This window comes from Portunus trituberculatus, chromosome 4 (assembly GCF_017591435.1).
Source record: "Portunus trituberculatus isolate SZX2019 chromosome 4, ASM1759143v1, whole genome shotgun sequence".
Taxonomy (NCBI): Eukaryota; Metazoa; Arthropoda; class Malacostraca; order Decapoda; family Portunidae; genus Portunus; species Portunus trituberculatus.
In genome coordinates, this window is record NC_059258.1 from 2,630,071 (window position 1) to 2,647,702 (window position 17,632).

General features: G+C 44.3%; 2 protein-coding genes across 3 annotated transcripts; both read left to right on the forward strand.

Annotated features, from left to right (window-relative positions):
* Positions 1-31: 31 nt before the first annotated feature.
* On the forward strand, positions 32-10,045 carry LOC123510802 (transmembrane 9 superfamily member 4-like). Its single transcript, XM_045266189.1, is given in 6 exon segments — positions 32-414; positions 935-1,179; positions 1,547-1,736; positions 2,484-2,743; positions 4,312-5,096; positions 5,099-10,045. Coding segments are annotated over 6 exon segments (1,857 nt in total). The 5' UTR covers positions 32-246; the 3' UTR covers positions 5,308-10,045.
* A 1,886-nt stretch (positions 10,046-11,931) lies between these two features.
* LOC123510810 (gastrula zinc finger protein XlCGF49.1-like) lies at positions 11,932-15,084 on the forward strand. Of its 2 annotated transcripts, none has more exons than XM_045266202.1 (2): positions 11,932-12,220; positions 13,410-15,084. In XM_045266202.1, the coding sequence occupies exon 2, from the start codon at positions 13,855-13,857 to the stop codon at positions 14,545-14,547; it is 693 nt and encodes a 230-aa protein (XP_045122137.1). In that variant the 5' UTR covers positions 11,932-12,220; positions 13,410-13,854; the 3' UTR covers positions 14,548-15,084. The 2 variants fall into 2 exon arrangements, with proteins under 2 accessions (XP_045122137.1, XP_045122147.1); XM_045266212.1 differs by having other exon boundaries at positions 11,932-12,211.
* Positions 15,085-17,632: the final 2,548 nt, after the last annotated feature.

The window sequence follows — 17,632 nt, forward strand, 5'->3', positions numbered from 1 at the left end:
AGCTGTTTTTCCTGCTGTGTGTGTATGTGTGTATGTATGTAGGCGTGTGTATGTGTGTATGTGTGGCAGGGTTGAGAAGTGCAGTGTTGGCAGCAGGGAGGCAGAGGCACAGGTGGGATAGCCAGGCAGGGGCAGACAGGGGAAGACAGGGAGAGGAAGGAGAGGAAAAGGAGCCAGGGAGAGAGGAAAGGATTGTGGTGGTGGTGCGGAAGACTCATTGTGGTGGTGTGGTGGTGGTGCGGCGAGATGTGGTACGCTGTGGTGGTGCTGTGGGCCCTCTTCCCCATGCCCAGGGGGTTCTACGTGCCCGGTGTCGCCCCTGTGGAGTTCCAGAGGCTCTCCCCGGTGGAGGTGAAGGCTGTGAAGATGACCAGCTCCCAGACGCAGCTCCCCTACGAGTATTACTCCCTCCAGGTACAGCGGGCCGGGGCGGGGGTCTCCACTGGGGGCTGGGGAGGGCCTGGGGTGAGAGAGGCAGGTGGTGCTCCCCATGGGTCCAGCAGGGGCTCATGGGGAGAGTGAAAGGCCCCCAGGGTGTTCAGGGGATGTCAGTACGGGTGTGAAGTGGTGGTGTGGCAGGGTGCGGGTGTTCTCTGTGGGTGGGGAGGGTGGAGGGAGTGTGGTGGGTGTGTGTGTGGGGTGTGTGAATGGTGGAGACTGGACAACCCCAGGGTGCTTACAGGGTGGCAGGGGTGTGGGGGGGAGCAGGGGGCAGGGAAGGGATCTGTGGTAGTGATTGTTTTACTTAGCTTTGTCATTTTCTACAATGGAAACTTAGTTGTGGCAAGATGTGAGGTGTTGTTGAAGACTCAGCAGAGTACAACACACCTGACACATGTAACACTGAGACAGCAGGTGCAGGTACAGTGACCACCAGGCCACCTGGCCACACCCCAGCCACCCCTCCACCCTAATGGTGCCTCTGTGCCGCCAGCTGTGTCGGCCTCGCAGTGGCACCATCTACAAGTCTGAGAACCTCGGGGAGGTGCTGCGTGGTGACCGCATCGTCAACACGCCCTACGAGGTGCGCATGGCCCAGGACGCCCCCTGCCGCCTGCTGTGCCACGACCTGCCCCAGCCCATCACATGGAACGCTGATGCTGCCCGCCAGGTGGTGGACCGCATCCGCCACGAGTACTTCGTGCACCTGCTGGTGGACAACCTGCCCTGCGCCACCAGGTGTGTGCCGGTGTGGCCGCCGTCACCTCACCACCCCTGACTCACTCACTCATCTTGTACTCCTTTGTCTATTCTTTGATTCACAGGACAATAAATTGATTCTTTATTTATTCATAAGTCAGTTTTATTTTTGTGTTGATTATCTTTGTTTACTTACTTGATTTACTCATTTTATCTGTTTATTTGTTTACTTTTTGTTTGTGCATGAAGGATAGAGTCTCACCAATCCCCACACTGTGGCATGCCTCCACACACCACCCAGGGGGCCTCCACCTTCATCAGTCCCCTTGGGTATTGTACAAACCTCCTTCTACACCCCTAAGTACACCCCTTCCTCCTGACACACCCTGCTAACACTCTGCCACAGGTACCCCGCTGCCGATGGCGGGGACAGCGTGTACCAGCGCGGCTACAAGCTTGGCTACATTCAGAACAACCGCGCCTACATCAACAACCACCTCAGGCTCATCCTCTCCTACCACACCGACGATGACCTCAACTTCAGAGTGGTCAGGTTTGAGGTGGAGACAGCTAGTGTTGACCTGGCTGACCTTAAGGTAAGTTAACCTAACCCAGCCTGACCTAGTTATAGATTGTACAGGTCAAGATAAGGTCGTTGTGTGATATTACTGTTATTTTTTTTTCTTTTTTTTTCTTTTCTTTTATGGAATAGGGGAAACTGGCCAAGGGCAACAAAAAAAAAAAAAGAAAAGACCCACTTGATTGCCAGTTCCCCAAAAGATTAAGAGAGTTAGCCAAAAAACTGCGACAAATGCACTATGAAGTTTTATTTTTGTGAGTTAGCCAAAAAACTGCGACAAATGCACTATGAAGTTTTATTTTTGTATGTCCTGGAAGGCTCTGCAACACTAGACTCAAGACAGCGCTACACACAGACAGACACATGAAAAAGAAACACAATGAAGAAATAAAGGAATTCTCGTCACTGCAACACTGTGGGAAACTTAAAAGAGAAACACTGATAGAGACAAACACCAAAAAAATGTCCTTAATAAATAGAAAATAAATACGTGGAGAGAGAGAGAGAGAGAGAACAATAAACACTGAAAAAAAAAGAAAAAGTAAAACAAAATCTTTTCTCCATAGTCTTCCATTAAAGAAAAAAAGAAGGAAAGAAAGAAAATTGCTAGTAAATTAATTAATCTCTTTTTAGGGTTCCATTGAAGAAGATAAGAAAAAAAACTACCAAATAAATTAATCTCTCTCTCTCTCTCTCTCTCTCTCTCTCTCTCTCTCTCTCTCTCTCTCTCTCTCTCTCTCTCTCTCTCTCTCTCTCTCCGCAGGGTTCCATCAACAACTGCTCATTCCCGGAGAAGCACAACCCGCAGGAGGTGAAGGAGACAGGCACTGACCTTCTCTTCACATACTCGGTGCAGTGGCGGCCCTCTGAGGTGCGGTGGGCCTCTCGCTGGGACATTTACCTGCAGATGACCGATGTGCAGATTCACTGGTTCTCCATCATCAACTCTCTAGTGGTGGTGTTCTTCCTGTCTGGCATCCTCACTATGATTATGATCCGAACGCTGCGTAGGGATATTGCAAGGTGTGTGTGTGTGTGTGTTTTACGTTGTGGTTTACCGGAGGGGAGCAAACTCATGGTGTCCTGTCTCTATCTTTTATCAAATTTCTCCATAACCTCTTAAGTATCAATCACTCATTTCCATATTCATTCTGCTTTCTATTTGGTGATTTTATTCGGCTTCAGAAACTCATGGTGGGGATTAAAATAGTAAGGACTGTCACCACTAAACTTGTGATCTCCATAGACCCTTTCTAGTGACAATAAAATGGTCTAATACTACACAAATCTCAAGGTAAAAATGTGTCCCAGTACTGAAGGGGTTAAAAGTATGCACAGTCCCAGCTGTTACAACCTCCTCATCAAGTTCATTCCAATTGTTCACAACTCTATGATGGAAACTAGACTCTTGACATCTCTTCTACATAAACCCTCTTCAACTTTAAACCATGTCCTCTTGGTCACGAAAGAGAGAGAGAGAGAGAATGTGTCAGTGAATCAGGGTGTGTGTGTGTGTGTGTATTTACCTAGTTGTAGTTTTACAGGGCCTGGGCTTTATGCTCGTGTGGTCCCATCTCCATATCTACACTTATCCAATTTGTCTTTAAAACTATGCACACTCATTGTTGACACCACTTCCTCACTCAAACTGTTCCAAGTCTCAACACATCTTTACAGGAAACTATATTTTTTTAACATCTCTCAGACATCTTCCCTTCCTCAGTTTCTTACTATGCGATCTTGTGCTTCTAATGTGTGTGTGTGTGTGTGTGTGTGTGTGTGTGTGTGTGTGTGTGTGTGTGTGTGTGTGTAATTCACCACGGTCGTTTGCTGGTCACCCAGCCAGTCTTCCCCATTACAGAGTGAGCTCAGAGCTCATAGACCGATCTTCGGTTAGGACTGAGACCACAACACACTCCACACACCGGGAAAGCGAGGCCACAACCCCTCCAGTTACATCCCCTACCTATTTACTGCTAGGTGAACAGGGGCCACATATTAAGAAGCTTGCCCATTTGCCTAGCTGGTTTCCGGGACTCGAACCCGGCCCTCTTGATTGTGAGTCGAGCATACTAACCATTACACTACGTGTGTGTGTGTGTGTGTGTGTGTGTGTGTGTGTGTGTGTGTGTGTGTGTATTTACCTAGCTGTATTTACCTAGTTGTGGTTTTACAGGGCCTGGGCATTACACTGGTGTGGCCCTGTCTCCATATCTACATTTGTGTGTGTGTGTGTTGAAGGAATTCTGTGTTACCAATGTGTTATTTCCTGTTTATCTTTAGCAAATCATGAGTTTATTGTTTGTATCTGGATGCTTTGAAATATGACATCCGAAGCACAAGATCGCATAGTAAAAAGCTGAGAAAGGGAAGATGTCTGAGAGATATTAAAAAATATAGTTTCCCGCAGAGATGTATTGAGACGGGAACAGTTTAGATGAAGAAGTAGTGTCTGCAACGAGTGTGCACACTTTTAAAGTAAGATTGGATAAGTGTAGATATGGAGACGGGGCCACACGAGCATAAAGCCCAGGCCCTGTAAAACTACAACTAGGTAAATACACACACACTAATGTGGTGTTGTGCGGCAGGTACAATGCTGACGAGAGCCTTGAGGAGACGCTGGAGGAGTCCGGGTGGAAGTTGGTGCACGGTGATGTGTTCCGGCCGCCACGCTACCCCAAGCTGTTCACTGCACTGGTGGGGTCCGGCGTGCAGATCTTCTGCATGGCGCTGATCACCATCGTGCTGGCCATGTTTGGCATGCTGTCGCCGGCCTCACGTGGCGCCCTCATGACGGCTGGCATCCTGCTCTACGTGTTCATGGGCCTCATCGCCGGCTACATGGCAGGCCGCCTCTACCGAACCCTGCGTGGCCAGCAGTGGCGCTCCGCAGCCTTCTGGACCTCCACACTGTTCCCCGCCTTTGTGTTCTCCACCGGCTTCTTCCTGAACTTCTTCATCTGGGGCAAGCAGTCCAGCGGCGCCGTGCCCTTCAGCACCATGGTGGCACTCATCGCGCTGTGGGTGTGTGTGTGCGTGCCACTCACCTTCATTGGCTACTACTTTGGGTTCCGCAAGCAGCCATACGAGCACCCGGTGCGCACCAACCAGATCCCCCGCCAGGTGCCGGAGCAGGTGTGGTACATGCACCCGGCGCTGTGCCTGCTGATGGCTGGCGTGCTGCCCTTCGGTGCCATGTTCATCGAGCTGTTCTTCATCCTGTCTGCCATCTGGGAGAACCAGTTCTACTACCTGTTTGGTTTCCTGTTCCTGGTGTTTGTGATCCTGGTGGTGTCGTGCGGCCAGATCAGCGTGGTGATGGTGTACTTCCAGCTGTGCGGCGAGGACTACCACTGGTGGTGGCGTAGCCTCATCACTCGGGTGGCTCGGCGGTGTATGTGGCTGCCTACTCCCTCTTCTACCTCTCCACCAAGCTGGAGATGACGGAGTTTGTGCCACTGCTGCTCTACTTCGGCTACACCACCATCATGGTGGTCACCTTCTGGCTGCTCACCGGCACCATCGGCTTCTACGCTGCCTACGTCTTCATCAGGAACATTTACGGCGCCGTCAAGATTGACTGAGTGGCGGCAGCGGCGGCAGCAGCCAGCTGGTTAACGCTGGCCCGGGCGGCCCTGTGCCGGGGTCGGCTGTGCTGTCTTGGTGCCGGGGGGGACAGTGCAGTGCTGGGTGGCCTGTGAGGGTGGCCTGGCAGCGGCGGCGGTGGTGGTCATCGGCGTAGACAGCAGTGCTTGCTGCTGCTGTCTTGTACAAAGTTTAGCAGGACAGGCCATTGCACAGGTGTGTGTGTTTGTGTGTGTGTGTGTGTGTGTGTGTGTGTGAGTGTGTGTGTGTGTGTGTTTGTATGTCAGTGTGTGTGTGAGTGAGTGAGTGGGTGCAGGTGTCTGGCAGTGTGGGGTGGGGTGGAGGGGGCACGCTGGGCCTGCCTGCTGTGTGGCTGTGGTGCAGCACTGCCACAGCATCTCTCGCCGCGCCGCACCTCCCTCCGCTCCCCTCACCACCACAAGGAGTCCCTTACCGCTTCACATCCTGTGGCTAAATATATTAATAATTAAGCTGATAGTTTGAAATTTTCTTGTATGTGCTCTGTTATTCCTCTTCCCTTGGACTTTCTATACAGTTTTCTATCACCGAGGACAATAATGAGGGGTGGCGCTGTACTCCTCTCCGCATCTTGTATCTTGTGAAATGTTTAATATTATTTCTGGTAAGGGTTTGCTAGCCACTTATTTATACCTAATACTGTAGCACACTTAGCCACACCTCCAACTAACCCATTACTCTTGTTTGTTCTGCATGACGAGGGCGGCTCTTCTTCCTCTGCCAGTCACCAGGAGTGGCTCGGTCTGGCTTGTGACCAGTGTAGGGAACCAGTTCTTGCTCAGCTCACCAAGACACAACCTGGTCCTCTTGTGAGAGTCACCTATTTAAGACTGCCTGATCCTCTTTGTGAGTTACCAGGTTATCATACTGCTTGAAGTCAACACTACCAGGAGGGAAGACATGGCATGGGGGTGTGTGATGCATTGTTAAGGTGAAGAGAAGAGTGACGGTGAACATGTGAGGCAGGGAAGTGACAGAGTGAGCACATGAGGGGCAGGGAAGGGTAGGAAGAGTGACAGAGTAAGCACATGGGACAGAAAATTAACAGGAAAGAGTGACAGGGAGCACATGAGACAGAAGGTTAGCAAGAGGAGAGTGACAGAGTGAGAACATGAGAGACAGGGAAAGTAACAGAGTGAACATTTGAGAAGCAAAGGAGATTGACAGAGTTAGCAGGAAAGAGTGAGAGAGTAAGCACATGAGACAGAAAGTTAGCAGGAAAATGACTTAGTACAAGACAGTGAAAATCAGTAACAGATTGAACACAAGAGGGAAAATTAGGAAGAGTGACCACATGAGACAAGGAAAATTGACAGGGAAAGAGTGACATTGAGCACATGACGAGCATGGAGAAGTTAGAGTGAGTAAATAAGAGACAGGAAAGAGTGACAGTCAGCACATGAGACAGAAGGTCGATGAAGTTAGTGAGGACTGTAGAAAGACTAGTAATGAGGAGGGCAGAGGACTGGAGATAATGACTAAAGCTACACACCACACAAACATGGCAGTTCTTGTACCATCACTGCCAAACACATCAATTTCAACACAGTTTATTTCTGCAACAGTTAAAACACAGCTAGGAAATTAGTGAAGAGTGACAGGGGTTAAGATTGCTACTGTAACTTAATGCTTCTCTCCATTTGAAGTTTATTTGAGGAGCAGTTTAGTGTGTTGAGAAGATTGACACAGGGATTAAAATTTGCACTGTAACTTAAAGCTTCTCTCCATTTTAAGCTTATCTGAGGAGCTGTTTTGTTGAAAAGGATTGACAGGTGAGATCAGTTTGAGAAATTTTACCTTTTCTTCCAAATTAAGAAAGTGCAGAGAAGTGGAAGATTTTAAACTTACGTGTATGAGTTTACCTTTAAAAAAATTCACTGCTATACAAATTAAATGAAAAAAAACAATAATTTAGATATCGTCAAACTTGAGCTGTGAGTTTACTTCAAAATATATTGTTCACCGACTTGTATTTTTAGAACTTTAGCCATGAGTGGGGTTTGAAAATTCAGGAAAGCCACAGACATACATTGAATCATACAGTTATGCATTGTCCTTCCCTAATAAAATGCTTCTCTATTGCCTCATACACCACTGGCTCATGTATTTTGTATTTATTTTAGTCATACATGAATCATACAAGTTATCAATTCTGCTGTAACGAGATGCTTCCCCAATGAATCATACAGTGCTGGCTCATGTATTTGTTGCATTAAGATTTTGCTGTATTTAATTTCCATAGAGTTTGAAGGAGGTGGGCTGAGTATAATATTTTTTTCATTATTATTATTATTTATTATTTTTTTATTTATTTATTTATTTATTATTTTTTTTTTTTCCGTTTTTCTTTGTGAGGGTTTGTATTTTATTGTTGTGTGTATCTGATTGACAAGCGGAGGTTTATATGCTAATTTTAAGTGTATGTTGTATTTCCAAAGATCGAAACTTAGACTGCTTGCTAACTTTCGATCTTTTTTCCACCATTATCATCATTATCATTGTTTTTTTCTGATATTTTTATTTTTTGAGAGTGGGAATTTTAACACCACACAATTTTAACTTTGAATTTCACCATCATAAAGTAATAGTGATCTGTTTTCCACATTCCAATGCATAGTTTTCCCTTTTGTTTTTCAATTTCATTTATTTTCAACACTTGCTGGCCGTCAGTGTTTGGGTGTTGCATGTTTGTAGGTGATGGGTGTTGCCAGGCCCCAGTTATTGCCTTTGAGAACACTGTGTTGGTTTCAGGGAAGGAGAAGAAAATTTGTTGTGTCTTCATGTATTCCAAAAGTGTGCATATTCTGAAGCCTTTTGTCATCTTCCAGTACTGTATTGAAGAAGCTGCTGTGGAAGTGACTGGGGTTTTTAAGGGTGTTTTGCATATACTTTAGTGATAGTTTAAGGAGAATTGACACCTTTAGCAAGCTCCAGTGAAAGTTACAGGTGTATTTAAGTATATTTCCATGACTCAAGTGATATTTAACAAGAATTGACACATTTAGCAAGCTCTGGTAGAAGTTATAGGGGTATTTTAGTATATTTTTCATGATTCAAGTGGATTTAACAAGAATTGACACTTTTAACATGCTCTACTGGAAATAATTGCATCTTTTGAGGGTGTTTTGATGATTTAAGTAACATTTTAACAAGAACTGGCTCACTTAACAATCTGTAGTGGAAGTTATAGATGTATTTAAGTATATTTTTCATGACCTAAGTGGTAGTTTAACAAGAATTAATACTTTTAACATGTTCTACTGGAAATAGCTATCCTTTGAGGGTGTTTTGATGATTAAGTAATGGTTTAACAAGAATTACACATTTAGCATACACTAGTGAAAGTTATAGGGGTATTTAATTGTGTTTCCATGATATAAGCAGTATTTTACAAGCTCTATTAATTATGTGGGGCTTTCAATTGTGACTTTATGATGCCAGTAATATTTTGACAACCTTTCTGTGCATTCAAGAGGCTCTGGTGAATGTTGCTGAGGTTTCCAAGGGTGTCCTCATGTTCCTAGTAATAGTTTAACCCCTTCAATACTGCAACACATTTTGAACTTGAGATTTGTGTATGATTAGATGATTTTGCTAACATTAGGAAGGGTCTATGGAGGTCAGAAGATTAATGGCCACAATCTTCACTATTCTAATCCCCCATATAAGTGTCTGAAGCTGTATAAAATCTCCAGATAGTAAGCAGAATGAATATGAAAATACATCATGGGACTGAAGGGGTTAAGAAGTGGTTTAGATGATGAATAGACCATAGTGGGGTTTGTTGGGGTTTTCAAGGACATTTTATTGATTCAGGTGAAAAAGTTAATGATTTTGTATTATTAACTGGTTGTATAGGAAGTTACTGTGGTTTTCAAGGATATTTTCATGATTTTAGCTTCTAGTGAAGGTTAGTGAGATTTCTAAGTGTGTTTTCTTGATTCTAGTAATAGTTCAGTAGAGATAGGATGAAAAAAAATCCACTCATAAGAACATGATGAGGATTATAAAAACACCCTTAAGAACATCACTCATTCCTGTAGCCTTGAGAACTCTACTAGTAAGAGAACAAGAGTCTTACAATGCAGAGTTGATTGCTACACTGTGTTTGCTTGTGGGAAATGTGTCAACTTGCTTGTGTGAAGGTTGAGTGTTCTATTGGAGTAATGAGTGAGGCAGTGCACGGCCGGGCAGGGCATGGGGAGTGAGGTGGAATGGGTGGTCTGGCCTGTCTCCTCCGGCCAAGATTTGAGATGGTGGTTGTGCTGAGCGTGTGTTTGTCTGTCAACTGAATGCTTGGCTTGATTTGGAGCAATATTTTACGTTCAATGTACATACTGAGGGAGGTTGAAAGATGGTTGGTGAGGGGCAAGATGAGAGAGAGAGTAGTTCTTGATTTACTTAGTTTTTAACTGAAAAAATCACATGTTTTGTGATACATGAAATATTTTTGCAAGATAATAAGTTTGTAAAGTAGAGACCAAGTAGTTGTTGCTTGTAAATTATTGTTTGCATTTAGATGGCCAGGCGGCGGCGGCGGTGGTGGCAAGACTGTCGCGTGTCTGGTCTGTATTTATTGATTCCATCACGTCTCCTGGTAACGGCCGACCAATAGCTTCACCAAATTTGGATGTTGAAAGTTATATTATGTTAATTTGTTTTTAAATTGCACTTTGTGATATTAAACAGAATACTGAAGAGTGCTTTCCCTCGCGTCCTGCAGCGCTGTGTGGCTGTGCTGGTGCTGGTGCTGGTGGTAGTGGTGGTGATGGTGATGATGATGATGATGTGCCACATGCCATCACCACCACCACACCACACTACCTGGCCTGTTGGCTTTGACTTTGTGACTGGTGGTGTTAATGGGGCATTTTTCTCTGTGTTGTCTTTTGACTAGTGTGTCCGACATGGAAGAGGAACTGAGAGGAGTGGTGAGTGCACCCACACATTCATCAGGCGTGGTGGTGGCTCCAACACACACTGTCTGGCGTGCACCACCACCACAACCAGGTACAATGATCTTTGTTCTTCATGATGCACTGACCTTAGTCTCTCAGTGACCTGCACCCAGCGAGTGGCACCACTGTGTTGGCACTCCACACCTGCCAGAGAGTGCCATGTACCACACCAGAGAGACAGTCAGGCAGTGGGGTCAGGGTGTCCATAGTCTGGCCTTCATCTGGTTGGCTTCCCCCAGACTGATGACCTTCAAGGAGGGAGTGTGGGCATAGGAGAGGAGAGGCAGCCAAACTCTAAAGGTACCTACATGTTCCTTTACAGCAGAACTAAACCGAGATTCATTGATATAAGTGTGTGTGTGTGTGTGGCTTACAGCAGTGGTGGTGCAGGGGTGTCACTGGTGATATGCTGCTGTCCTGCCAACACCTGCCTCACGTCAACACCGGAGAAGTGCTGGTGTGGCTTGGATAATTATGTTCCATGTCTCATAATCCATTGCTTCAGAAGTACAGGAAGTGTGTGGTGAGGTGAAGCTATTAGAAACCCATTACCCATTAGTGCCCAGCCAGCAGCCCCAACACCTGCTTTGCCTACATAAACGTGGTATTGTTGCAGTTTGAACCAATACACCACAAGTAACTGCACATTGTCACGGTCTAGATCACATTACCAGCATTTCTAACCCTATTTCACCCTATCGGAAATTAATAATAACTTAAGGCCAGAATTCAGGTTACGTTTGGTTTCCCCACTCTAATCCCGCTTTCCCAGGAGGTTCCCAAGGTTATTAGACAGGGAAAAGAAATATAAGATAGGGCATATTGGTTCAAACTGCAAATTTACAATAAACGTGATCGCCATCCTGCTTTTGGGCGACAAGAACGCGCCTACAGCCTGACATTTATAGACCGCGTGCACACCGATCGAGCGACGCCAAGATAATTCATGACGCGTCTTAAATCACACCAAATGACTTGACGTGACTCTCTTGGTGTACACGATGCCTTACCCCTGTGTGAAAGCTGCTGGTGGTGGTGGTGGTTTACACAGTGCAGGGCTGGAACTTAAATCCGTATTCAGAAACGCTTTCCCTTCTCACTACGTCAATTTTCCAAGGCCACAGAGACAACTAACCGGATTTTCAAGACAGTTTCTCCATTTTAATAAACTAGAAATCTTGCCAATCTATCGCTAGAGCTATAAAAATACTCTTAACAACACGAGTATCTTCAACTGGAGCCCTTGGAAAGCAGTGATGAGGAGAGAGCAAAGCGTGCCAGAATACAGGCATTATATTGGTGTTAGTAGCTCTAGTAAGACTGCTTCATGTCACTCTACAGTAATGGTGAAGTCTTGGTGCCCTGTAGTTGTAATATTGTCACCATTATGTCCTCAGGTACTAAAAATTGGGCGATATCTTTAATGGGAGAGAGTTTTGGTCATTTTTACATGAATAATCTTTCTTTCACAGTCATCCCACCTGGAACAAGAATAAACGTCTCAGGAAGGATAAGGTGTAGATATACAACACTTTATTCACCATTTAGTGTGTGTAGTGTGAGGATTTACATTATCTTTTTATCCCTGTAAGAGGAAGTCGGCAAGATTAGAAACACAGGCTTGTCATGGCACCCCTGTTACCTATTATCAAATCCCCATTAAACACCACCACACCACAAACCACACCAAGGAAACATCACTTAAACCACTAAACAACCCCCATTACCCTTTAGACCCATTAAATAGCCGGAAATAGGGAAAAATAAGAGCGGGCGACATTGGAAGGGTTGGTAACACTGCGCCTGGACCAAAACATTCTAGTAGTGGCGGTGGAGTTGTCAGGCTGTCATCTGCTGGAATATTACCATTTTTTCACCCCCCTACCACGCCCACGCCGCCCATGAGGTGCTACAGGTGAGGAGGGGAGTCCAATTACCTGGTGGGCTTCGTGGCTCCCCCAGGCGAGGCTCACAGGGGGAGGGGGAGGTAGGGATAGGCTCTGGTGGTGGTGGTGGTGGTCTTGTTACCCCGTATTTATTGTTGAGATTGTGTTTGTTTTTGTGTTTTGTTTTTTATTTATCTGTGTTTTTCCTGTTTGTTTATTCCTCTTTAATTCCCGTCTTTATTTATTTCCTATTCGCTGTATTTTTCTCTTTCCGTTTCTCTCTTTTGTTTCTTTATTACCTTTTATTTCCCTCTATTTCCTCTTCTTATTTATTCCTCTCTAATTCCTGCCTTTATTTTTTCCTCTCTGTATTTCCTATTCGCTTTATTTTTTCTTACATTTCTCTTCTTATTCTTTATTTCTTCTTCTGTAGGACCATGGAGGCAGTGTGTCACAGCCTCTAGAACCCCAGAGGTGATTTGATTGGGTAAATTTGCAGTTTGAACCAATATAGCTTATCTTATAGGTATATCTCTTTCCTTATCTGACAGCCTTGGGGACCTCCTGGGAAACCTAACCTAACCTTGCTATTAATTTCCGATAGGGCAAAATGGGTTTAGGAATGGTTGTAGAAGTGTGATTTTAGACTGAGAATATGTGTAGTAATGTGTGGTGTATTGGTTCAAACTGCAATAATTTGATTGTGCTAAATTTATTGTTGGAAATACGGAATTCTGTTTTTTATTTTTTGTGACGAGACTAAATTTATGGCCGGAAATGTGTCTTCCTTACAGATTTAGTTTTATTTATGGTGATGTTTGATTTACGCAAAGAAATACTCGATCATAACAATTGTAGTTTTTTTTCTCTATAACAACACTGTACATATTACTAAAAACACTTAATTTTTTGCCTGACAACTTAAAATATCATCAACACTAACTTATCACCAGAAAAATCATTATTATCACCAAGACAATGCTATACTCATCACCAGAAACACTTAGGTACATTTTGCCTTACAACTCAAGATCTCAGCAACACTAAAACTTATCATAGAAAAACATTATTATTACCTAAGCAACACTATATCACCAGAAACACTTAATTTTTTCCCTACAACTCAAGAATTCAACAATACAGAAATTATCACCAGAAAAAACTATTGTAATCAAATTTAGGTGTATTTTGATGACTTAATACATTTTTTCTCTGCAGCTTTGGCCCAAGACACAGACCAGCGTAGAGTGAACCTGACAGCTGCATTCAGGCGTTCAAGCGTTCATCTGTGCCTGGTGGTGTATTATGAGTCAGTGTTACGCAAGTGTTGGCTCTCACTGACTCAGGAACAGAGGCAGTGGTGCAGCGGTGGGCAGGAGTGCAGGGCTGGCGATGGTTCAGCAGGGGAGCAGTGACGGTGTGTGTGTGTCTGTGTGTCGCGCCTGCTGAGTGTGGCGCTGCGTCCCTGCACACACCACCTGGACAAGCTGCGGTGTCACAGTGAGGTGAGGAGGAGGAGGAGAAGGTGGTGAGGAGGGGAGGTGAAGTGCTGTGCAGGGAGGAGGAGGTGAGCAGGGGGTGGGGTATGGTAGTGCTATGCCACACCAGGTAGACTCGTGCAACGTTTCCCTGTGCCCTTCCAAGTACATCTACCTGCGGCCTTATGTTGACGCCACACGTGGAGGCCATGTTCCGCTGCGAGGAGTGTGGCAAGCAGTTTGCCTACAAGAACAACATCACACACATGATCGTGCACGGCGGGGAGGAGAAGTTTGCCTGCGAGGAGTGTTGCAGCCTCCTCTCGCAGCAGGCGCAGCTCAGCACACACATGCTGGTGCACACAGACCAGGGTGTCACAGCTGTCACTGGCATGCCCATCCTGCAGGACAAGAACTTCACCTGTCTCACGGCCTCCATACCCTCCGTGGCTGAGAAACGCTTTGCCTGTGAGGTCTGTGCCAAACTGTTCCCCCGCAAGAGTTCCCTCAAGACCCATCGCCTCGTGCACAGCGGTGAGAAACGATTTGAGTGCGATGAGTGCGGCAGCCGATTCACGCGCAAGAGCAGCCTCACCACGCACCGCTTCACACACACCGGGGAGAAGAAGTTTGAGTGTGAGGAGTGCGGCAGCCTGTTCACCCGCAAGAGTTCCCTCAACATTCACCGCCTGGCCCACCGTGGTGAGAAGAAGTTTGAGTGCGACAAGTGTGGCAAGAGGTTCACCCGTCGCAGCAGCCTCAACACACACATGCTCATGCACAACGGAGAGAAGAAGTTTGAGTGTGGGACATGTGGCACCTCGTTCACCAGGAAGAGCAGCCTCAACACACACATGCTGGTGCACACTGGTGACTAATGTGTATGTGTGTGTGCGTATGCGTGAGTGTGTACATGCATGAGTGTGTATGAGCGCGTGTCTGTGTGCATGTGTGTGTGTGTGTGCGTCTGTGCATACACAAGTCGAGGATCAAGCTACAGTGTCAGCCAGTGGAGTCGTGTTGAGTCAGTTCGGTGACTATGTAGTAAAAATGAGACTAATTTAAACTTATTTTTCTCTGGTGTTCCTTTGGTCGTGAAGGACTGTAGGTGTCATTCTTCCGTGTCATCAGCTCCACCAACACACACTCCTTAGACCGTAGACCAAATGTTAGCAATGGCCAAGGGGGAAGTGTTTGTCTTCTCTAGTTAGCAACACTGTCTTGTGGATGTGGCAACACTGCACCTCAGCAAGACTTAATAATGTACCTGGATTGATCTGTGTCTCTGCAACACTGGCAGGAGCAGCACTAGCACCAGCACACCCTCTTGTATTGTCTTGTGTTGTTTTGTCACTTTTTGTTGATTTTGTTAGTTTTGATGCTAAAAATGTCATAAATACACAATATTATGGTTATATTTTTTTCTTTGTCATCGAATATTAATTTTTCTCTGATTATTTTATTTTCATTGCATTTTTTGTGTTTATTTGATTGCATTCGCTGTTTTGTTGGTTTTGATGCTAAAATGTCGTAAATCAAGCCAAAAAAAAGAAAACTCAATAAAAAGTGGTTATATTTTTTCTTTATATCATAAGAATAATTATTTTCTTTGATTGTTGCTTTATTTTGATTTGCATTTTGTGTTTACTTGATTTTATTCACTCTGACTTTGCACTGTGAGATTGAATGTTCTAGTCTGAATCTCATGTTGTGCTGTCGATGATTACTTGTCTGTCCTTGTCTTGTCTAGCTCTTGACCCCTTCAGTAACATGACGCATTTTCATATTCATTCTGGTTACTGTTTGGTGATTTTACACAGCTTCAGAAACTCATGTGGAGGATTAGAATAGTGAAGACTGTGGCCATTAATCTTCCGACCTCCATAGACCCTTCCTAGTGTTAATAAAATGGTCAAATGGTCCACAAAACTCGCATTTCCATATTCATTGTGGTTACTATTGGGCGATTTTACACGGCTTCAGAAACTCATGTGGGGGGATTAGAATGGTGAAGACTGTGGCCATTAATCTTCTGACCTCCATAGACTCTTCCTAGTGTCAATAAAATCGTCTAATTATACCCAAATCTCAAGGTAAAAATGTGTCCCAGTACTGAAGGGGTTAATTATTTACCCTTTATCTATTTCTACTCTCATTCTTTTCCCTTTCCTATCAATCTTTCATTCTAATTCTTTTTCCTGTGTAGTTTTGCTTCCATTCTGTCATGACTGTACCTGTCAATCTGTATTCTGTCACTTTTTTTTTTTTTTTGTCTATTTCTGCTTTCATTCTTTCATCCTCCCTGTCAATCTTTTTTTTTTCATTCTATCAATTTTCATGTCTATTTTTACTTTCTTTCCCTTACTCTTCCTGTCTTTGGTTACTCTGTCTCACCACCACACCCTCCCTGTCGATCTGTATGCCACCACACCCTTTCTGTCAATCTGTCTCACACTACACCCTCCCTCTTGATTTGTTTTCATTTTGTTACTTTTCTTGTCTTTTTGGTTTCATTCTGTTACTCTTCCTGTCTTTGGTTACTCTGTGTCACCACCACAAGAGGCAAAGTAAGGTTGTATAATGCTGGTGCTCATGCTAGTGTTGTTCTTACCATTGTGACTCCCTTTCTTCTACAACCCTGCAACATTACAATCCAGAACCATATTTTGCAATTTCTTCCAGCATCTCCACTACTTTCAAAGGCCCTCAGAGTTACACAGTTTTTTAAGAGTGTTTTTGTACGTTTCTAGTGATGGATATACAAGATTTCTAAATTAGTAATCGGAGAAATACTCTTGAAAATACTGCTGCCTTTGAAAATGTTCGTGGTGAGAGAGCAAAGTGTGTGAGTGTTTTCATAGGCTTTCAAAGTTACACAGTTTTTAAGAGTGTTTTTCAATGTTTCTTGTGACAGATATACAAAATTTCTACATAAGTAACCGGAGAAACACTCTTGAAAATGCTGCTGTTCATGTGTGTGGGCTTTGAAAATAGTCATGGTGAGAGCAAAGTGTCAAGTGTTTTCAAAGGCTTTCAAAGTTATGCAGTATTTTGAGAGTGTTTTTCAATGTTTCTAATGACGGATACACAACATTTCTACATTATTAAGCGGTGTTGTGTTTGGAGCTGTCTGGCTATCCACAACTGTCCGAGCCGTGAACTGCACTTGCGCAGAATTCAATGTTTACAAATAAAGATTTATTGATAAACAAATTTGTTCTCAAGTGAGCAGGACAGCATGCCAAATAATTTACAAGAAAGATTGAACCAAGAGAATATCTTACAACAGTAATCACTACAAGCTGACTCATAATATATAACAATAAGAAAATCTGCAGTTTTTTTTTCTTTTTCCTAAGAATCCTCAAACCAAGTAAACAAACCTATCATTGTGTAGTGCAGGTCATTTTGGTCTCTGCATTAAGGCTATTTAATGATTCTCAACCACACCTATGCAATATAAAGATGTACACACTTTGAAATATAGCACTGTATAGATTTATAAAAGGTTTTCTTATGAAAAAAATAATTTGCCACCTCATGCTTCAAAACATGAGAATGATTACATTTCTTACACAATATAGCAATGTATACACTTTCTTGTCAAAATGCTGCGGTGTATTGGATTTATAAAGAGTTCGTGGGAAAAAAATAAGAAATGTGCTCCCTGTTTCAAAACACTGGCTGGACACTTACAAGCAAGCAATCAGCAGCTAACATGAATTGGTGATCACAGTTGCCCAGCCTTTGTTTGTACACAGAGCCCAGACAGTTGTGGAGAGCTGGACAGCTATGAACACAACACCAGAGAAACACTCTTGAAAACACTGATGTTCATTTGTGTGGCCTTTGAAAAGTCATGGTGAGAGAGCCAAGTGTCAAGTGTTTGGGTTCTGGGTAGTGGTGTGAGGGACAGCAGGGGAACCTCACAGATGCAGTAACCCTCCTGTAGTTGTTAGCTGC